This window comes from Eutrigla gurnardus, assembly GCF_963514095.1.
Source record: "Eutrigla gurnardus genome assembly, chromosome: 19".
NCBI lineage: Eukaryota > Metazoa > Chordata > Actinopteri > Perciformes > Triglidae > Eutrigla > Eutrigla gurnardus.
The window spans coordinates 8,273,026-8,296,486 of NC_139930.1; the positions used below are offsets into that span (position 1 = coordinate 8,273,026).

Sequence of the window (23,461 nt, forward strand, 5' to 3'; positions counted from 1 at the left end):
TGCAGCTTTTCCAAAGATGTACATGTAAAAGATAAAGTGGTCTTCTTTTCTAATTAAAAAAACAACAACAACAACAAAAAAACCACTTCTGGATATTGAACATTTCTTTGGTGAATCAAAATGCCCATTACAGAAATACTCTGAAGAGTTTTTTAAAGTCCCTTTTTGAAGCATCGGTATTAAAAGCGGTTACATTCTCCGTGTCATTCTTCTCCAGTAAGCCGCGGCAGTAGCCTCGTGTCGGCCTCGGACTGTGCAAAAAGGTTCCCACTCACTTTAATGAAGTCAAAACTGTGATTATCCTCTGCAGAATGAGCCTGTGAGAAAGCGTTAGTGTGTACGCGAGAGCTTGTGACATACAGCGTGGAATTGGAATAATTGGCAGAATAACAGCCTGACTCCAACGCCCGCGTCCCGCACTACAGGAACGCATCACATTTCCTGTGGTGCATCTCTACTGACGACGCATCCATCGCTCAGAACAAAGTGTCGAGGGGAGGGGGGGTCAACCCAGCATGTGGAGGGGGAGGAGGGGGAGGGGGGAGTGGGTGGCTCTTTTGCACGCAAAACAAAAGGAGGTGTCTTTAAAAGTGACACCCTGTGCTCTTATTTTGAAACAAAAATACCTTCAAATATGGTTTTGAGATTTTGATGAAAGACAAAAGGTTAAAACATCTTGAGGCACACTACTGACAAGTCACACCCTCTGCCCCTCATCTATAAAGACTCTTCACCCGTCCCTCAGATGAAGTGAGCGGTAGATTGAAGTGGAAGTGAAAAAGGGAAAAAAAGGAAAAGAGAGAGAGAGAGAGAGAGAGAGAGAGAGAGAGAGAGAGAGACACACAGAGAGAGAGAGAGTGGAAGTGAGGAGTTCCTTTGGGATTGCTTCAAAAGCTTTTTAGATTGCACCCACCGTTCCTGTCCTTTGATGTATGTGGCTGAATGACTGTCCAATTGAAAAAGTGAACGGATATTTCCATCACTGCACGCGCAAAACGCCCCATTCACATGCCCGAAAATCATAATAAATCAACCTCCGGCTTCACTCTGTAACAGCAAGGAAATAGTCGTTGTGCTGCGAGTTGAGTGTGATTGTGAGAAAAGCTTTGGGGAGTCCAAGTGGATCACCAGGTTGAGCTGGCGGTCGGGGTTTGAATCCGACCCGCGGCCCTGTGTTGCATGTGTGTCCCCCCCTCTCCTTCTCAATCTGTCCTACCTGATAAAGGCCAAAAGGCCACAAGATTAATCTTCAAAGAAGATTTTTTTTGCATGACGACCTGCTGACGTCTGCTCACAGATGCCTGTAGTCAGCAGAGGTGCCGTTTCCCTGTGATGTTCACGGAAACCAACAAATAGAGTGTTGGGAGGACAGAAATATGAGTTCGGACACGCAGTAAAGGTCGGCGACTGCCTCTATCGGAGGTTTTCATTACCAAGGACAGGTCCAGCGGTTCCCCATCTTTAGTCCAATCCACCCGGAGCAGGGGAGGCTGAGCTGCTGCAGGGCAGGTGACCACGCCTTCCATGCCCGTGGGAAGGTACGTCTGCTGGGGCCTTGGAAGAGCCTGTGCAGGGTCTGAGCAGAGGAGGGAAATTGAAATTGTTATAACTACTACAACGGCGTGGGAAGCGCTGCCGCAAATAAACTGCACCGCGATCAATAATGTCTGATTCACTTTGAGAGAACAATTTACCTTGTTGAGATCAATTTTCTATGAGATAATGTTGTTGTTACAGGTGCTGCTCCTCGTACTTCCAGCTGACTGAGTGTCTGGAGGCTTTTACAGGCCTACGAACAATGGTAAATTATTCACGGGAACGATCGATGATAAAAGGCTGACCGGGATTCAAACACGCTGACGTCTAATTCCAATGGATTAACGTCTTGTTTGATACACTGATTAAACATTAATTAAATCTTGCTTATATGAAACAACCTCATATTTTCAATTATCTTTAGTTGACAAAGACAAAAAAATCTTGGTTATTTATGTCAATTAAATATGCGAATAAAGCTTTAATTCCTACAAATATACATAGTTTTGGCACCGTTATCTCTGAAGATTTAAAAGGCCAGGCAATGTTTACAAAATCTTAAAGCGGGCTCAGCAAATATATTTCTGGAAGAAAACTGTTGGATTTTTAAGGGAAGCTGTGGTTCAATTTTACACATCAGAAGAGTGGTAACTAGGTGCGGTAAATTTGTCTATGACAGTTTCGTACGTTACCATGACTACAGCTGAAACCAATGCATTAGAGGGAATAGTTCAAATTGCTGCCCGCTACTTCCCATCTCTTTCTCTAATCTAGAAAGTTCCGCGCAATCAAAAAGCTCTGAATATTGTTGATGTTTCTCACACAGCATCTGCAAAGAGGTTGAAGCAACTTTTCTCTTTTGAATGTGAAAGCAATCGCTCTTTAAAGGTGCATGTTGTTGGCAACAAAGTTAACGAGCAACTTAGCTGGGAATCTCATCCTTGCTGACGTCTAGTGGTTTAACTTTTTATTTTGCCTCAATAATGCAGACGTTTACTTCAGGGTGTGTCGGCACACTGTGACATCACTGATCCTTATATGTAGTAGGATCAGTGATGTCATCTTACATCCTATCCTATGTATCCTTTTTGAAAACACAGACGTGTCATATTATGAAATAATAAATGATACTTCCATCTGTAATTAGATCATAAAGTACAGATGTTTTAGTGCTTACAAGATAAAAACAACTTTTTTAAATCCTTTGATTGTAGAATTCATTCTTAAACCACAATGTGTGGAAAATCTGGAGAAACAGAAAAAAAAAGTATGATGTCTGATGTGGGCTCATGACTACGCGTGGAAACGTACGCATTACTGTGAGGATGGCGGAGGCGGTTGGGGGGTTCAGCAGGCCGTTGGTCGGCATGCAGGTGTAGTTCCCAGAATCCTCAGGGATGACACTGGAGATGAGTAGAGTCCCATCTACCATGATCTTCACTCGCGACTTCAGAGACCTGCAGACAAGAAGAAAAGAAAAAAAAAAACACACGAGAATGCTTCAATGTGTTAAGAACAAAAACCAGCTGGTTCAGAAAAACAGCGAGAGGTAATTCAGTTCTTCCATTCCAGTCAAGTCAAACGGGCTCTCAGTGCACTGACAGTGTAGGAGTTTCTTTTCTTCCCGTGAGTTATTCATCACTATGTGCAGATGGAGGTTAAGAAAATGTAATTTCCGTTAGGAGTGGGAGGAGGAGCGCCCCCTCATTTCTTACACTTACAGAGAAACTACCAGGCTGCGACACCTTACTAACAGTTTACATATGCACAATAATGATATGCAGACACACAGGCTAATTACCAAACAGGTCAGATGAGACACACACACACACACACACACACACACACACACACACACACACACACACACACACACACACACACACACACACACACACACACACACACACACACACACACACACACACACACACACACACACACACACACACACACACACACACACACACACACACACACACACACACACACACACACACACACGAATATCTCTCCACTCTGCCTTTACTCTCTTTGCATTGATGTCAACCTGTGTTACTTGATGCTGCTTTTTCTTTGAGCTCATATTCATGACTAATAACATGACTCATGTGAAAAGGGTCAGTTGCGGTGATGAACACATGAAGAATAATCACCAACGCTGCAGCTCTACAGAGCTTATGGAGCTCTTTCAGCACACTGATGTTGTTTTATGACACATCTGCTGTATTGGTCAGTCAGACTATATCAACAACTATCACAGATAACCACGACATTTGGTAGATACTGGACATGTGGCAGCCAAAAGATGAATCCTTTTTGTAGTAGGATGACATCTAGCGCCATCATCAGGTCAAAGTTTCTTGACTTAAAACAGGTTTTCCATAAGCTGGGTAGGCGAAACAAATGCATTTCTTCCTCATGATATTTCTGTTCAGTGAAGTCTGCCAACGTGTGTGACAAGTATCGTTTAGAGAAGTTAGCTAGTTAGCATGATCAGCTGTGTAATTCTCTAGCTAACGATAGCATTGGCTAGGCTCCGACCTAAAGAGTTGCTCTGGTCTCACTGAATCAGCCGCACTGACGTAAAAATACCAAATACATTTTGAGATGAGCTAATGATACCAACATAGCTAACTACAGAGGCGAGTCAAAGCGAGTCTGAACACTGACGTTCCTGTCACATATCTGCCGAGATGACTTTTCTACGTGACGGGCCGGGTGCCGCTCGCATTCCCCAGGCTGCCAGCTCACCGTGTTCGGAGTGTGCGCGAATCAGGGCGAACCATTTTAATACTCGTCTAGTGTTCCAATCATTTCTCTCGACAGATAGAAAGCAAAAAGGACTTGACTGAATTCAATTATAATAAATTCTATGCATGTGTTAACAACTTCATTCTTTTTTTTAATCACAATACAGAGGAGTCTGTGTCACACAAAAGGAAAAGAGCAGCCAAGGGTGTAGTATTATGTCGGTGGGGACCCTGACAATACCAGCCAGTGCTGAATCGTCCCCAGCAATATTTTAATTAGCATCAGCAGAGCAATAACGTAAGACACAGCAGACTATAGGGCAGGCGGATAGTTTCTTCAAATATAATTACTTTATACTACTTTAAATTCATGTATGACTTAATTGACGTAACATTGGGAATTTTTTTCCCCTCAAAATAATACACCTTTACTCTCACCTTTTCAGAGGAGACAGATACGTGGGACTCGTTTTAAATGTGCAGAAAGTTTTCAACCGTAGCAGAATTTTTGCTGAAATGCATATAAGCTCTGTAAGTCCAGGGATTTATAAATGAATTAGAATGAATTAACGTGTCATTGAGGTGAATAAGTGCCACATCCACATTTTAAAGAGTTTAACGTGAGGAAGGAAGATTTAATCATGCCTACACGTGTGTTGACTCAGCAGGGATTATTAAATGAGAAAACTTGATCAACCGGAGAATAAATATTTTAAAGCAATTACAGAATGTCTGAGAGCCAGACTGTGTTATATTTAATTATATTTAGAATTTAAATACATCTTAATTTAGTGTTTTTTTTTACTTAGTAATTTACACCATAGATTGGGGCATAAAAATGCACTGAAACATCCTAAGCCTCGTTTAACATTTGCCCTACTCACTTTTTCGTTTGTGTAAGCATTATTCCATTTTATGTTTCAAAATAAGAGCCCAGTGTTTCACAGTTTTTGTCAATTCAGTGTAGGTTGACCGATCGAGTGATTGACAGCACACATTAGTGGGTATAAATGTCAGGGTTGTTCAACACATGGATTTAGATTTAAGAATAATAATGTCTACTCTCAAATTGTTTCCTCCTCCTATTGATTGGTTTCCATAATAATCCCTACACGTGTCAGGAAACACAATGAAAAACCAAAAACCACCATGGAATTGAGAATATCTTGAACCTAAAATACTGCAGGAATACCGAGTGTAAATGGAGAAAAAATTAACTGAAAGTTCGTTTCAACATTTTCAAAGAGCGCCTGGCTATTTAACAAAGCAATTACAAAAAGCTTATTTCTGAAAATGCATAGTGGGTAATGAGAATAATCCATGTGTGCTCTACTCAGCTGTTACCAGCATTATATATCAGCTCCAAAAAGCCTCCCTGAAACTTTTTACTTCTTTATCAAAATCAGGTTGAGTATTAACCTGAGTGTAGCTGTAATGACTATGTGTGATGGGGAAATGCTCAGGAGGGGAAGTACTGTGAATTAAGCCCTCCGCCTTCTCAAATGACCCAACCAGAGCCAGCGTTTTTTTTTTTTTTTTGAGCGTTCAATTGTCTGGTGGATGATGTGCTGGCAATCATGAGCTACTCTCCACTCACTCCATCTTCTGCCTGGAACTGAACGCTGCTATTCTGAAACCTCTTCTACAGAGAAGCTCATTCAGACCTTCCACAGTTCAAGGCCAACCTGTTTTATTATTTTCTTTTAAAAGTTTAAATGTCCAAATCTGAATCCATTTTCTCTCCTTTGTTTTATTCATGTCTGTGTTTCCTCTTTTTTGTGGCAGAGGCTATATCAGTTTATTTTAATTAATTTTATGTATAGTGTCATATCAAAGCAAAAGTTATATCAGGACAATTTACAGAAATTTTAATTGCATTTAGTCTCTCTCTCTCCCTGAATATACATTTTATGAATATGATAAAAGTGAAAGTTAATGAAAATAAATCAGAAAAAGAGAAATTACACAGACTAGATAAATACGGAAATTACTACAAAAGGTAAATAGATAAAGAAGCATACTAAAAAGAGAAATATCCATTTATCTTGCATTTTATCAATTAATTGCTGCCTAAATTTATTTTTAATATTATTTTTGGTACATTTAGTACCATACATTCAATAATTGTTCAATTTCTCCATAATTATATATATTTAAAATTGGAATCGTATTCCATTGTTTATTTATTTATTTATTTGTTTTGCCATCATCATTTTGTTTTTGTTACCAATGCATTTTTAAAAATACACTATACAACACACGACTGTTGACTTCTAGAAGATATGATGTTGAAATCACACCAACTTTAGCTTTATTTACAGACTTACAAGCTAAAGTTCAAAACATTGCAGCAAAAATCCAAGAACAAAGTGTCAAGCCTCAAGCCCTGATGCTGATTTGAACTCCACATCAGAAGTAGCAAAGAAATCCACCTTTTATCTTGTAAAAGCTGTTGCTGATGTACAGCCCTCTCTGTTGGGCAGATACAGGAGGAATAACACTGTCTTGATTACTCCAAAGCTCTGTGTTTCTGCTATTCTAAAGAAACCTCTCAGTTTGTAGTTGTCTAACGCAGCCTTTAGATGCATGCAATATCATGTTGTGCAGCCAGAGTTGACCCCGCATGCAGGGAACTCATGCAAACCAAGTAAAGTAGAAGGGAAGGGAAAAGTCTGTTAGCCGCAAGGCAAATTTATGCAGTGTTAAACGCTATAGGCTTAAATGAATAGCGGTGACGGAGAATTTCCATGCAAAGTCAGAGTTTCATGAAGAAATTGACCTTAGCTGACTCTTTCATGCCTAAGGGGCACTTTTTTTTTTTAAACATCTCCCCCTTTTCTCCATGTCAGTTGTAGAAGAAAATTCAACATTTGTCATCAAATCATTCAGTGGACCGGCACCGTTAAATGTCAGACAGGCTTGTAAGAAATGTCCCTTCCAGATCTGTCGGGTCCACTGGGACCGACTTTCATGTACTGTAGCTCCATGGACCAAAACCTGTGAGGAGACAGGATTTAACTTTCTATTGATGGAGAAGCACATTTTAGCGTGTGTGGACATGAGGAAGTACATTTAAGGCTCTACGGATCTCAGCTGTGGTCCAGCCAGAGGACTAAACAGGGATATTTGGTGTTTTCTTTTTAAATCTGTGTATTCACACAATTACTCTGACTGATCATATTGAATGTCTACTGTTTCTTACATTTCCACAGTTGTGTTGCATCTCTTCTCATTGGTTTTTCATGAAATGCACAAAGGTAGATTTGAATGAAATGAATCAATCACTCATGTGCTCCTACAACTTTAAGGATAAAAAAGAAACCACACAAAAGGCTAAAATTTCTCTCCGCCTGCTGAAACGCACTGCATTAAACATCAAAGGGGGAAACTGGACGGCTCGGGAACAAAGAGGAAGGGTTGCACTCACTCGATGTGATGGACGTTCTCTCCTCCTCTCTGCCACACGTAGGTCATGTTGGGGGGGTCCGCCACCGCCTGACACCGGAGAAGGGCATTCTGGGACTTGTTGAGCGAGGTGCTTTTGGGAGGGATGACAATAACAGGCGGACCTAGAGGGAGGCAGGTTACAAAAGACATCACATATATTCACAAAAAGGCAAAGGTCCTACTCTTTTCTAGCCATCTACCTGACTTTTCCAGGACATTTTTGGCTGGTATCACAGACAGGGATACCCTATGTGCACCACTCTGGGGTTGGACAATATACGAAGAAAAAAAAACGTGGTGGAATTTCCATTATTTGGATAATTGTAAACATCATAATGAGTGAAAAAGCTCCCTATCGTGGTTAAAAAAGAGCCTGATTTAAAAGATACAGGATACAAAATACATAACACAATTTAAATAATCATTTATTTATATATATATATATAAACCAACCTTGTGAATTATGAATACCTGTGGTGCAATAAAATATTTATTTACATTTTATTTATTTGTATTCATCTATATTAAATATTAAAATTATGACAAATGGATCAAAACTACCATGGTAACCAGCCAGCAGTGAGTTATGTTTGAAGGATAATAATCTTACATTAATTGTTTCAGACACTTGAGTTATAATGTTGTCCATAAAAAAAATACCGTCGTCCATAAACTACTATTTGAATGTTAATATCCTGAACATAACTTTCAGATGGCATAAATATGCCGTTTCCAGGACAGCGCAAGATTTTCCAGGATGCTTGGGAACACTAAAGGTCTCCACTATAGATAAATCTATTGATTATGCTTTTTTCTTTTAATCATTCTTTTAAAAAAGAAAGCTAAAAAATGTTTGCAAAAAGCCCATTTTCTCAAACATTCTTATTTTCCTGAAAACATCAGGACCAATCACCATTTTATATGCAGAGGACAACACCTCATTCACCCTGCCAAACTTGGTTGCTCACTGAAAACATGTCCCCATGTCAAAAGTAAATAGCTTCATCTTTGAATGCATCACTACCTTCAGAACGACACGTCCCTTTATCATCGCTTCAGTCGAGCCGGTTAAATGTCTGTGTCAGCGTGGCAGCAGGAGCTCAAATTGTATTCTTTCTCAGTCATTTCTCATCGAGACTTCAACATAACCCAATAATAAATCAAATATCATCTACCCCCGAGGGAAGGACCTCATGTTGTACACACACACCTGTGTCGACACAAGAAGGTGTGGTAAGAGCTGGTATAAGAGGGTGAAAGACTCACAATCCATTGTTTTCTTACAAATAAAAGACAAATTAATCCATGTTAATGTCTTATTTTGTACGCATTACTCTCCTTTCAAATTACATTGATTCTAAATATCAAAGGTGCAATAAAGAGGATGCAGATTTGTTTACTCTTCAAATATAAATCTAAAAATGCTGCCTGAATATGAATTCACCTGCTGTGCTAATGAATCCTCTATCAAAGCGCTGGTGCCAATTACCTTCAGAAGTCACATAATTAGTTGAATAAAATCCACATGGGTGCCATCGAAGTGTTACATGATCTTACCATTAAATCCATTATCACAAAATAGAAAGAATATAGCATCACAATAAACCTGCCAAGAGAGGATCGGTACTAATGGACCAGGCAAAGAGGACATTGATCAGAGAGGTAACAAAGAGACGCTGAAGGAGCTGGAAAGCTTCACAGCAGAGACTTTAGCTTTGATGTACATGCCACAGAGCTGGGCACTTCAACAAAATATACATGTTTAAAGCACTAAACCGATTTTTACTTTTTTGTGTACGTCCATTACAAAAAAATAGAGAAAATAATCAGGTTTGCCCTCCGTGATGATAAAAGCACAGGTTCATGTGTTTGAAACATCAGATGGATTGGGAGCAATATTTTGAGGATTCTGATCATTTCTACAATGAACATGAAAAAAATGTTTGGGTGTAACCGAAACCAAAAAATAAGTCAGTGCATCTCGAGGGTAAAGGGTCACTTTAGTATGTTTCCAACCTGGAGCCCTGCTTTGTGTCCAAGTGACTAATGGTGGCAGGATTTTTTGAAATTGGTCCAGTATTGAGGGTGAGCGCTGCAGCCGGCAGTCACTAAACGAGCTGCAATGTTACCGCTCAGGTCAATGTACATCCAAGTGCTTGTTTCTAACAGGCTCAGATAGTAAGTATAAGAAAGGACCCTACAGAGAAATAAAATCATTTTCTTTCCCTTTCCCTTGATCCAGTGTTTTATTTTGGCTAACCAAGTCTCTTATTATTAGTCGCATCACATCCATATCGTCAAAATCATTTTATTCAGCCATGACATCTGAAATCTTTAAGATAACACAAAGTTATGCTTTCTGTACTCAAACCAGGCGGCAACCTCCGGTTCTGAAAAGTGAAGCCAACACTTTCACATTCCCAACGTTGCCTTTCATCACACGACACAACAACCAGTGTTGGGCAAGTTACTTCAAAAGCGTAATGCATTATTTATTACTTGTTACTGTCATTTCAAAGTAATTAGTTACATTACAATATTACTGTCTTTGAATTGTAAGGCATTACATTACTTTTACATTACTTTTACATTACTTTTCACCAAAATAAAAGGAAATATGGATTTTTTGTTCTCAATAGATCTTCTTGTGTTCAATGCAGCTCATTACACAGCAGGATGTGATGTGTTTCGCTTCAAAATAAAATAAGGAAAAACGGAAAATGAACTCGTATCCCGTTATTCGTTTTAAAAACGGAAAACGAGAAACAGAAAACGACTCGTTAACTAATAATAGATATTGTGTTCATGAATGGGATTCGGGGATGAAATAACAGGGCCATTTTTCATTCCAGATTTGCCGTACGTCTTTTTAAATGACCTTGTAGGCGCTGTATGCTGCGAAATTACCTGAAAGCCTACCTGAGACATTTAGGGGGAGCTCTAAAACACTGTTCATAAACGCTCTGACAGCGTCTGACGCTCGCGTTTTGAAGTAAACCTACTGTTTTAAAGACGCACCTAAAGCGTTATGACGCGGACATAAAAGTGGTTAAAAACCGACGGGGAGAATCGGAGCCTCCGCCTCTTCGCCGCCGCCCCTCAGCTGTTGATCCTCGGTGTGCCGGGTCGGCTGCGCTCTGACCCGCTCCGTGAGTCGGTGTCCAGCTCATGGAGCCTGCTAACAACAGCGCTTAATTAACAGTGTAGAGTTACACGGACCGGCTTTCACACTTTTCCAAAAGTGGAGCGTATGCCCATCTCGCGATCGCGAATGTAGAGTCAATTGATTTCGGGTTTAAAATGCATTGTAACGCGCGTTACTGAGATTTGTACCGAGTAAAATATTACCAGGTTTTTTTTTGTAATGCCTTACATTACCGCATTACAGCAAAACGTAATGCATTACAGTAATGCATTACTTTTGTAACGCGTTACTCCCAACACTGACGACAACTAACAGAACGCGAAGGGTAAAGAAAAACGTTATATTTCTCTGTGAGGTCCTTTCCATGATGTCAGACAGTTATATAACAAACTGAGCTTGTCAGCGGCAAAAACATGTATTTTTAGCGGACGTACATTGATGGCGAGCCATTCCATTACAGCCAGTCTATCAGCTGCTGTCTGAAGCATTCTCCTTCAATACTAGACATTTTTCAAAAATGATGGTCGCCATTAGTCACTTAGATGGAAAAACATGAGGAAATAAGCTCTTGGTTGAAAAATACTAAAGCAACAAAAAACACATTGTGTCGCGGGGGAATGAGTTTTGGATTTGAGAATTGAACACTGCAGCGTGTCAACAATCAGGATTTCAGATTATGCCAAAGTGATTGAGAAAAGCTGTAAAAAGAACACCCCGACCATCAAGAACAGAAAAAAAGAGTAAAAAGTAATATCACAGCATCCCCGAGACTGAAACCAATGTAACCTCCTTGGAAACTAATCACATACGGCTGCTATGTGTCGCTTAAATGTCACATTTATCTCTTCCCTCTCGTGCGCTCAACACCAACACTGTTCGCAAAGAGCTAATAACAGAGGCTTGACATACCACATGCTTCATGTAAAAATAAGCACATGATCTCCACAGCAGCCATCACTGATTAGATTAAGGACATTAAAATCCTTGATGGATATATGCATGAGTGACAGTTTAGAGGTTACTTAAGGCTTTTAGACTGACTTCATCCAGATCAGCTATTAGTCTCCTATAATCCATCTATGTGGCAACGCTGCATACAAACGCCGCCAAAGCTCAGATAATGTGACTCAGACCGAACGGCATTAAGGCGCCGTGTGCTCTCATGATGATTATTATTCAAAATGTGACCACTGCAATGGAGAGATATTTCAAAATGAAGTGAAACCTCAAGTAAACAGTATGCCAAAAACAAAATATCTCCCCCTCGCTTGGAGCTCCAGACGAGTCCTGGTTCTCCAGAGAGAATCGGCAGTAGGTGTAGGAGTAGGAGTACAGTAAGGAGTCAGAAATACATTCCACGACGTGTTATGCAGCGCTGTGTCGGTGTAATCCTGTGATACGCACTAGCATATTCTACATGCATTTTTTTTCTCTCCTTACATAGGACGGTTCATTTGTAAATCTGTCAAAATGTAAAGCATCTGATGATATATTTCTGATCACATGCCTCAAGAGAATGTGCGCTCTCTATTCAACCAGGGTGATTTAAAAAATATATATATTATTAATGTGAATTTGTTAACCGAAGAGAGATATTTCATATTGCCCGGCTGCAGCAGCCAGTCACGTCTCTGCAGCCTTCAGAGGGAGCAGCACACAAAGCTCTAACACAATAAGGCGACTCTGAGAGTCCCAGAGGAGAGTCCCGTCTCACATTCTTGATGTCAATATCATCTAAACGGGGGACGGAATAAGAGCAGGAGAATTCAGTTTGGGTTGCTGTTAACACGCTGGCGTATGATGCAAGCGGGAGAAACAGAAATGTAAATTACGGTGACTCCCAGCCAGTCAGGCACACAGACATCAGAGAGACTGTAGGAACTGGCAGGCAGACAGACAGGCGGACAGACAGACAAGCCATCAGGCAACAACTGACCTTTGATCTTCACTTTGGTCACGCGAGTCACGTTCCCCTCAGAGTTGGAGGCGTGGCAGGCGTACTGTCCTGCTGCCTGCCTGCTCACGGCTCGCAGAGACAAGGCCCCGTCCTGGTGAAGACGACGGAGGTGGATGGATGCAAAGAGATATATAGAATGTATAATTAGACAGACAGGTACATACATACTGTATATACGCTAGAGGAGTAGATGTGGAATTAACTAGATTTACTCAAGTACTGTACACAAAACCTCTGCACAGTTGTCAAGTACTTTCACTTTACTTCAGTGGAACTATTTCCTTTGCAGATTAGGATTTAAAATATTTAAGGTTCAAGATTAAACCGGTTTCTCCAAAGTTTTTAGGGTGTAGCCGTTCTGGTGAATTCCACATGGCATCTTTTAAATAACTGTTCAAGTTATTCAATATTTCACAAGAAAAAAGAGAAGAAGATTGTGTAAAATATGACATCAGTCACAGGGGCCATCTTTATGTACAGGTAATATTACTTTTGATACTTCAAATACAGTTTGCTATTAATACTTTTTTTTTTTAACTTGTTTACTTTTACTTGTGTACCTGTCAAACACAATAATAAAAAAAAAAACAATCTAGAGAGCTAACTAGCTAGCATACCGTAGTTAGATAGGCCACATAGTATACAAGTTACAGAAGTTAATACACGTCTGGGATGTCTCCAAACAGTCTTTTGCTAAAAAACAAACAGCATTCTTGCATGTCTAGCTGTGTACAATTCCACGGCCACATATAAAATAATACAATTTAAAAAAATCTGTTCTCTGACTATTTTAAAGTACCATAAAGTTAGTCATCTCTTCTATTTGAGGTGGGCTAGGTGAGGGGAACAGCTGATGACACAAAGGGACGCAGCAGATATGGACCACCTCATGAATTACTCTTTTGGTGTCTCCCTCCCAACTCCAACATATTACCACTGAAAATGACAGAATGGCAGGACTCTGCTATTTCAGAACCATGGACAGCTTAGCAGTCAGGCTACTGATATGTCAGAGCCGTCGTGAATTCTCACTTAAACAAACCTCAGTCCCTCTCTGCTACTTGGGGAAGGAGACGGGGGATGGCATGTTAACAAGGAAGACACACATATATATTCATAAATTCATGCTTAAACAATAGACATACCTGATAGTTTATTCTTTGAATCAGAGTGCCATCTTTTAGCCAGGTGATGGTTGGTGTAGGGTTGCCATTAGCAACACAGGCAAGAGAGAGGTGACTTCCAACCAGAGCCTCCATCACAGGGGGTGGGGCTTTACTGAAGGTGGGTGGAGCTATTGAAACAAACATTAAGGTGAACTTCAATTCATCCATACACGAGGAAACAACGCACTGTTTACGATTCACAGAAAAAGCAGAATGCTGGTGAGCATTCACCAGTTCCTGGATGATGAATAATGCCAATGACTGGTCCTCATGTTCCCCTGACCTACATCTAATAGAGCACTGAAGGTGACAAACTAAACTGTGTGTAGGGGGGTCTGGGGACATCTCCCCCCCAGACAAGTTGTGTGATTTTAACATGTAAATTAAGCATTCTGGTGTACTCCAAGAAGAAAATAAAAAAGGATCAGTATATAAATGGTTTTAGTGTGCCTGGAGTGTATGAAACTTAAAATTAACTTCAAACTGGTCTCGTGGGGAGCTGTGCCTGGCGAGCAAAAACAACTAATTTGTTCCTATTTTTGGCCTGGACAAGCCAAAAGGTTGAATGTTACGTTAGTCGCCGTGCCACAGAGGAGGAAAAGACATGAAGTAGTGAACATGTGTTTCCAGGGCGACACGCCGCCAGCGGATTTAACGAGCTCAAAGCGTCGATCCGAAGGAGATAAAACACTATTGTACGCATTGACATGTTTATGATGCACAGGAACTTCGCTTGCAGTTGAAGAGTCGTGTAAATTTGCGAGACGAGCTAAAGTTCACCTTTCGTAGTTGTTTTGATGCATCAAGCTTGTAAGATTTCCGACGCTCATTGAATACGTCACACTGATCCATGTCTGGGAGGAGATCCCCGATCCAATGATTTGGAATGCAGCCCTCAAAGGGTTGATGATTTTGTTTTCCATTGACTGCTGTTCCATCAATTTGTTCTCAATAAATTACACAACGTACATCGGTAACGATTTTCAGCTTGATTCATTTGTTCATCAAGATCTGATGTGTGATTTAATTCTTCCATACTTTTGCTTTGATTTTTGTGCAGTGACATCTATTAAACAGCAGCAGCAACCTGTGTTCAGTTTACTGACATCAAGTAACATTATTTTTTCATATAGCGAAGTGAAAATCTCACTTACGCTGCCTTTTAGATCTGCCAACATGAAAGTTTTGCTGCCACTTTACGTCTCATCGGAGAATGTACTGAGAGGCTTTTTCTTTTCACACCCAATGCCAAACAAAAACAAAGCACTCGCAACTTCAACATTTTATTACATTACTTCCAACTCCTAACCGTATTGAACCTTTGTCTAATAAATAACCTGAGAAAACGTGTGAAAAAGCCTCCAGTGCTTTTGTTTTTACAATAATAGGAGTAATGTTTCTTTTCTTATCTGGATTAAAAGGTTGAGATGTTTGTTTTATTGTCTGAACACAGAAGAGACCTTGTGAAACTCTGTAATTGCAGAACCACCACACTGACTCCCAGTCCCTAAAAAATAAGCTTTTGCATGTAAATAGATTTGAGTTCTTTGAGCTCTGAATTTCAGGGCCCATGAAGGCCGTCGACAGATCTGCAATGTTGAGGCAGAGTGGAAACAATAGGATGTGAAGTGCATACCTGCAGGGCATGCCAGTGATGTTACACCCAAGGCCTCAATACACAGTCATAATCTATGATCTGACACACACAGACCAACTCTGTGAAACCGTCTCACCTCGCTTTGATCTGCAGCACACGCTGATACTTTGTTCTGTATGTTTGTGAGCAGAGTCATGGCAAAGGTTTTCCCAAATACGAACAAACTTCAAAGCGCAAAAATAACGATGCATATTTCATATTTAGATTCATTATTTAAACCTATCAATATGTGATGACGGACGATAACTATAGTCAAAGAGGATCCGTTCCAAAGACCTGCGTGAAGAAAGTCAAAAGTTATCCAAAGTCTTTTAAAAAAGAAGTTTGTTTTTCCAACTGTTTTTTCAGAAGTTTAAGCGTAAACAAGTTAGACGTAAAGCAGCTGTCAGGAAACCAGCAGCGCTCGACAGAATACCTTAAATAAGAGACTAAATGTGGGGAAGATGGTATGGAACATTTTCCGTTAAACCTCCGAGACTAACCTGTTTAATGAGGCTGAAAACAGACGTATTATTTGTCCATGATAGACGGTTGCTGACATCGTGTCATACTGAGGCAAACTACATCAGAAATACAGAACTGGATAATAAAGACTTTGAAGGTCATCTCTCGCTGCCGCCGCAGCTCAAATCTGCTTAGTGGAGCTTTAAAGGCAAACTGACATAAAATACATTTTGCCCAGCAAGTGCTAAAATAACTAACCAATTATCAAAAACAACTGTCTTAAGGTCTTTTCGGACCCAGATGTGAAGAATCTGGAAATAAATCGCACTCCAATTTCAAAATTCAAACAGATCCTTCTCTATGAGCCAATCCGTGCTGCATTTAGGTCCACATTTCATAGCGTTTGTTTCTTCTTCCCACAGCTGTTTAGATTACTTTAAATTTAGCGTGCAGATATAATCATGCCAACCGATAAAATAATGAATTTCACTAACGCGATGAATAGATTCTCTCTGGATCTCCATGAATGTCCTCTTTCACAAACGAAGGAAATATAAAGGGAATGAACATAAAGTCACCATCTGGATGTAAAGGAGCTGAACTTGATTGTGATGGTAACATACTTTGTTGTCAAGGTAACGTTCACAAAACTATTACTATTCATGTGCATTAGTTGATGTAATGCTATGGACCTTATACATGTCAGTAATGGCAAATAGTTGCGATGAAAGGCACATTAGAAAACCTGACCATACAGGATAAGTGACAATTCAGTTCATCAAATCATACACATAGGCTGTCCGTCGCATATCTGGAGAACTACTCATCTGATCTACTTCACAATAGGCGGGTATATTGCTGAGGGCTCCATTTAGTGCTCGAATGCTTGCTCGAATTTGGAACAAGCGAATGGCATTCAGTTCACGGCAGTGGGGGCGGGGCTTCAGGGCTCCGTGGGTCGAGCATGCCAGGATGCTGCCGGATGCTGGATAAAGCCGTTTATGGTGGGAAGAGGAAAACCGAGTTCTTGTGCTTTGATTGACACACGAGGCCAGGGTCATTTTACATATCCAGACCAAATGGTACCTATTTATGTATTATTATAATACAAAATTTATAATTATTATAATGATCTGTGATTGTTTTTAATATTATTATTATTTATTATCATTAATCATTTATATTTACATTGGGATCACCTATGTTGCCTTATATGGGAAAAAAAAAGAAGAAAAAAAAAACCGCACACACAAACAAACTTGACAAATCTCACCGGTTACAGAAAGCAGAGTCATGGTGCCGTTTTGCAGCTCATCCGCGGGTTCGTCCAGTAAGAGGATTCGACACTCGTACGAGCCCTGGTCACCCAGCTGCAGGTCCTCCAGCCTCAGGTCAGTGACACGTACCAGAGAGACCCGCCCTGCAGAAACAGTGCAGGAAACAAAAGGTGTGAGGCAAGGGTTGAAGGGCATGGCACAGGCCAACTGCACGTGACACTGATTTCACTTGTCATCTCTGAGGTCTGACTCATGCGAAACGCAGTCCTCTAACGTTGCCCCAGACGGCCGTGCACAAACAACTACCACGTATAGAGAAGGAAATGGGATCTCCTGGTTGCCAGGTGACGGCTCCCTCGAGCCCCGCAGGGTAGCTCGCAACATCAACTCTTTATCTTTTCCAGTCTGCAGCCCACGTCTTACTGGTGTCCTTTTGCTTTTCATACTTTATCAGGCAGACTATTGTGCAGCGACCTAACAGCATTGAACAGCACGGCTGAAGAGAAACTGTCAATGGAAGAATTATTGAGGACACGCTATCTTATCTCCGCAGCATCTCAGGAATAAAAAAAAACAGGAAAAACAGCAAACGCGCTGCACTGTGGAAGCCACTGGGATGACTGTGTGGTGATGGTAATTATTAACAGAGGCTCTGATTCCTGGTCAGTGTGGCAGAGAGGGGCAGTCCTGACTGTCAGAAAGAACCAGGAAGTTGGAGTTGGGTATGTCGGCAGCGATAACACACCTTATTTACTTTTCCAAGCCACCAAAGGGAGCAAATCCACAGGGGGGATGAGGGGGGAGGGTTAAAGTAGAGCAAAAACACCCATCAGCAAACACTCGGGGGGATTAGAGCATTTCAAAATCCTACCCTTTGACCCCTGGCAGGTTTTCCCCTCTCTCATGTTTACTGGCGCAGTGTGATATAGGTCAGAATAGACCTTAGAGGGAAGGTTGTGCTGAGGCAGGGATGTTGCGGTTAACGTGACTGGGAGTCGTCAGATAAAAAAAGGAAAGGAAGGGAAGGGAAGGGAAGGAAGGGTGGAGGTGAAGCGAGAGCACGAACCCGATGCCACCACTGCTGCCGTATGAAAAATGCATGATTGCAAGAGATTTGAATGCGACGTAAATTCATTTGCAAGTGGGACGGCGGAGCAAGAAGGGAGATTTAAGACTCTCTGTCAGCCTGTCTGTGTTTGTGTTGCGCACGGCTGAGAGTGCAAAAACAAGTACTCGCATGGATTCAACACAGGGCAGTTCTCAGTGTGCAAACAAACCCCAGAGTGCAGTTAGGTAAATGGAGCTTTGACTTGTTGACGTCAACAACTTCCCCTTTCTTCTTTCTATTAAAAAGCCTCTCCCAGCAACCAAAGAACTCAAACTCAAGAAAACAATGTAGAATTCTTCATCGTGAAATCCATCAGCACGTTTATGGTGATAGGGGAATTGTATTGCTGCATGTTATTTCTGCTAGCAATTAGTGGATGTATAGAGCAGCATTACTAAGTAGTTGTATTTGCACATGTGGCTGAATGAGAGCCAATTATGTGGAAAACAAGTGGAGGCTGCTCCTGCAGCATATCGTCGTGCATGGGTTTTGGAATGAGAATGGACATACATTATATCTGTATTCAATATTAAAAAATAAAAATGGCCTGGGACCCCCTGCAAGAATAGTTTTTATTGCTGTTGAGTTTAAACAGTAAGTCCTCTGTGCTTGATTTTCAACATTCAGTGAATAAACATCTATACTGACGTGTTGCTAAATAGTGTCAATGAAAAAGATATACATCAAAAAGCCCATGTTGACACAAGGACTAGAATCCCTCCATATATCATGATGCAGGGAACCAAAGAGTGAAAATGATACCGACAACAGGTAGAAGCCCCACCCCCACCACACAATAACACTGCCTCCTCCTCATGTTCCTTGCCCCCCCCATCCCTCATCGGGTTACCTTGTAAGTACCATCACACACACACACACACACACACACACTGAAGTCCCCCTTCCAACGGCCGTACTCTCAGGTGACAGAAACATAAAAGCACTGTGACGGAATACAACTCTTTGAAAATGAAAAGCTTCAGTCTGAATTGAAACGTCTACAGACTGCTGTTTTTAGAACAGACTATTAAATGTGGTGGTCTTAGTATTTCTTAAGAAAATTGCTTTAAAAAAAAAGTAGAAATTAAAAATGATCTGCTCCTTAATGCTCCGTCGAGCCTTCATTCCTGCTGCTTCAGCTGGGTCTTGTTAAGTGGATTGTATTCCTGCGTTACGGTTTTCTAATGTCCATTCTAATAAGAAGCAATGAGAATTGTGAAGTGGATTGTGCTGTGAACCACAAAAGATCTCTAAAATGACGTATTCCAAAGTAAATAAGTGGTTCTTGTGACATGATAAGATGTTGGGGGTGATTCATCAAGCTCGTTAAGAAGCAGCAGGCCCTTTAACGACAGGAGGAACACTGTTTTTCTTCCGCTTTTATTCAGAGTGAAGGGTGCGCCAGAGATATTGATTTTCTTTCTCCCAAAATGGATATGTAACATTTTGGAAATTAAGTTTTTAAATGACAACAAAAAAAGTATTTTGGGGTGAATCATCGTGAATGTATCCTGTTCGGTTCGGACAAGGCTCTGATGGAAAAATTATTTTAATGCAATACCACTTGGTGAGACAACGACGTTCATGTCCCCGAGAATGTGATATCTGCGGGCAGGAAGCCCACATCGCCTCTGGAGGGATGTCGTCAGCGTTTGGCGAGCTGCACGGAGGCATTCAGGTTTCGGTTGGAGAAAGAAGCAGATAAGGTTTCCCTCCTCGCTGCCTGTTGCTCTATTAACCCTCGCCGTGGGATCGGGATCGAATTTGAACAGAGAACGGAGCTGCTCGCCGCTGTCGCTAAACACGAGTGAGCCCAACGCAAACTCTCATGTTTGCCCACGTGGGGAAGGCAGCATATTATCCGTGTTAACTGTGTGTAATGGTGTTACCAAGCACACGGTCTGCTCGTGCTGATTGTGCTCGCAAACAGCAAATTTATCCAGCTGTGTTAGCTTTTTAAAGAGTCAGCAGCTGTATGAGCTGCTGAGGGACCCTCCGTCCTGTTCGCAGAGCAGACACTAATCCTTTCATCTTTACGGCTCTATTACAGCAAACACATTTAGACCCTCTCGACGCTCTCGGGAGAGCAATAGGATGCATCTCACACTTGGGAAGCCGCAAAAACATATTGACGGATGAGGCGGGATGCAATCAAAAAAGTTCGATTTTCATCCTTTTAGAAAAAGGTGACAAAGTGGAAGGAACGGTGGGGGTAAAAAATGTGCGTCAGCCGAGTCAATCGATCGAATGACCATGAGAATCACAACAGCTAAACAAACGGCGGGACTCCAAAGCCAAACGGTTGGGAGACACCCGAGAACTTTCGCGGCCTGAGGAGGCGAAATCGGCACCACTGGATCCGCCTCTCAAGCGTTACGTTCCCATGCTGCACCTGTTACTCCCACAGCAGCCGGTACCTGTGAGAAAGCCCGAGCTCAGCGTCAGATTGGACAAAGCGTCGACCTTTTGTATCCGCGAAGAAACACCTTTCTGTTTGTCACCGGAGAGGCATGTTGTGCTTTTATGTGCAGGATGCTTTATGGTTGAGTGAAGTGTACAAGAAGTGTATTCATGAGCCAAAGAGTGAGCGATTTGTACTACCAGTATATTGCCCTGCTTCTTCTAAAACTCAGATCCAGCGGAATGAAGTGTGACATCGGTGTGCGTTGAGGGATCGTCTTCGTAGTCAGTGACAAAAGGCTACTGTCTTTTATGAGCCCGGGCTGGAATTAAAGCCGGCCCGGCTCCCACTTACGATAATTCATCGGGCAAGGTTCACCCTGACTTTATTGCTATGTAAATGTCCGTATCGTATTTCCTGCTCTGGCCTGGGTGAGGGAGTGGCATCCAACTCAAACGAGATAGGCCTTGGCTCAGCTGAACGTGGGTTCTGATCCTCTGACAAACACACACCTTAATGGAATGATTACGGTTCTTTACTGTTGGTTTACAACCAATGAATCTGTGACACCAAGGAGTTTTCTAGATGATGCTAATAAAGTGGCCTAAAGGATGAGGCTGGCAATATTCTGTGCTTTTATTATCGTCAGCAGACCTAAAAAGTTACAACGAACCAATCTTAAGTATTGTCTATTCAGTCTCTGCTACTGAAAGACAGACTAATGTTGTGAAGCAGTGGCGGTAAAAAGGGAAATGAGTCAAAAAAGGTTCCAAAAGCCCAAGGTGAGATCTTTTAATTGCTAATTTTGTACGTGAAAGGTAAAAGTCAAAGATGATCTGTTAATAAGGAATGAAGACATTGAAAAAAGGTCCAAATGTTCACATTGGAGCGGATTTCTTCTGGAAATGTGAAGTGTTTTTATCTCACAAGATACCTGCTGATCGACAAATGGGCTCTACAGCGTTAACTTTAAACTCCATAAAACTGAGGTATTCTATTCCATGAGAATTTAACATCAAGGCATTGGGTTTGAGCAATGTTTAGCCATGCAATGGATTTGAATTGACTGATGTAACAGCAGGTAAGTCGGGTTGATAAAATCTCCAATACTTTCATTGTTATACCATTGTTGATGTCCACTATCGACCGTTATTCCATCTGCTGAAAATAAGTGGTAGTTAACCGGCTGCTATCTGCTCCCACCTGAATGTTAAACAGTAAGAAATGATTCCACTCTTTGAAGTTGTATTGTCATGCCTGCTGGGGCATTTTAGTTCTAAAACTGTATTTTGCCATAACCAGTAAACGGCGCGCCAGCAGTTATTCAAATAGCCTTCGGAGGGGTCAAAAGATTGAATTTTTCCTCAGGCAGCTCTATGGAAAATTAAAAAAAGGATGATCTGAACCACCCAGACATGCTTTCCTTTTGTCCACACCGGTCCCATTGTTTGTGACTTTAAAGGATAACAGGAGCTACACAAAGGTATTCCTGGTCCATTGAGGATCTTTTCCCCACAGACTCTCTTTGTTCTTGGAGCTGTGGGCAGAAAGTGCACAATAGATGATGATGCAATGTGAGAGTCTGAGCTCCTTTAAAAAAAGCAGCTCCCACTGAGGCTGGTTTGAAAAGCCGTCAGGGTGGAGCACTGAATACACTCCGAGATGCAGATACTGGTTACTTTCTTTCACTGGAAGAAACTGGGATCGAAGCACGTCAGAACCGCGCTCATTCTAATTATTGTCCAACTTTCTGATGATGATGAATGATAGTTGTAAAGATTTTATCTCTGCTCTGAGTCAAAAGCATATTAAAGATGACAGTGTGACCTACATGAAGATTTCCACTGATCCGAGACCTGAGATTGGTGATATGAACTGTTACTTTAATTATTGCGTGATATCTAGCAAAGTGACAGCAGAGGGTGGAGCAGTTAACTGTTCACCTTCATGAACTGAAAACAGACTGTGAAAGGGTTGTGAGGCATAAACACGGACAACTCCCAGACCGGACAATGCCGTGGTAGTGACCTGTCAATGACGACGTAGCCACGCCCTAAAATCTACCCTGATGTATGGTCTATTGGAGAACACCACGCTCTATTGAAGTCTTGAAATTGGAGATTGACACCATAAACTCTGTTCCCTGAAGTAATAAATAAGTAGGGTCATTTGATCATAGAATAAAAAAAAAAATCAGACTTCAGACCAGAGGAGACGCCCCCTATTGACCCTTAGAAAGAATGCAACTTTACGGCACTTCCACTTTGGCTTCACTTTTCAGACCCGCCATGTTCCCCATCTTGCTTGTGACATCTTTGTAGCATTTCTTAAGGCTCACGCAGCTCTGCAGTGTACTCTGTAGTCTATGTTTAATTCATAAATATAAATGATTTACTTTCTTAAACATGTGAGTAGATGTAGACGCTGGCATATAGCTAGTTGTAAAATTATGGTAATATTATTCCCAGGCAGATGTTTCAATAAGGATTCTCTTGCATGCATAATCACACTCAGGACACATGATATAAACCCTTGAAAAAGATCAGTGAGCAAGAAAAAGATAATAACCA

At 41.3% G+C, this 23,461-nt stretch overlaps 1 protein-coding gene across 1 annotated transcript in view; it reads right to left on the minus strand.

Annotated features, from left to right (window-relative positions):
* igsf9a (immunoglobulin superfamily, member 9a) overlaps positions 1–23,461 on the minus strand; it is a gene marked incomplete at its 3' end in the record, with an annotated part of 37,654 nt that overhangs the window by 13,196 nt on the left and 997 nt on the right. The window contains exons 3-8 of the mRNA XM_084034424.1: positions 17,379–17,525; positions 13,984–14,132; positions 12,818–12,929; positions 7,717–7,858; positions 2,848–2,993; positions 1,434–1,576 (exon numbers count right to left, since the gene is read on the minus strand). Of these exons, the coding sequence (XP_083890550.1) occupies positions 1,434–1,576; positions 2,848–2,993; positions 7,717–7,858; positions 12,818–12,929; positions 13,984–14,132; positions 17,379–17,525 (839 nt within the window). The remainder of the gene's footprint in view (positions 1–1,433; positions 1,577–2,847; positions 2,994–7,716; positions 7,859–12,817; positions 12,930–13,983; positions 14,133–17,378; positions 17,526–23,461) is intronic.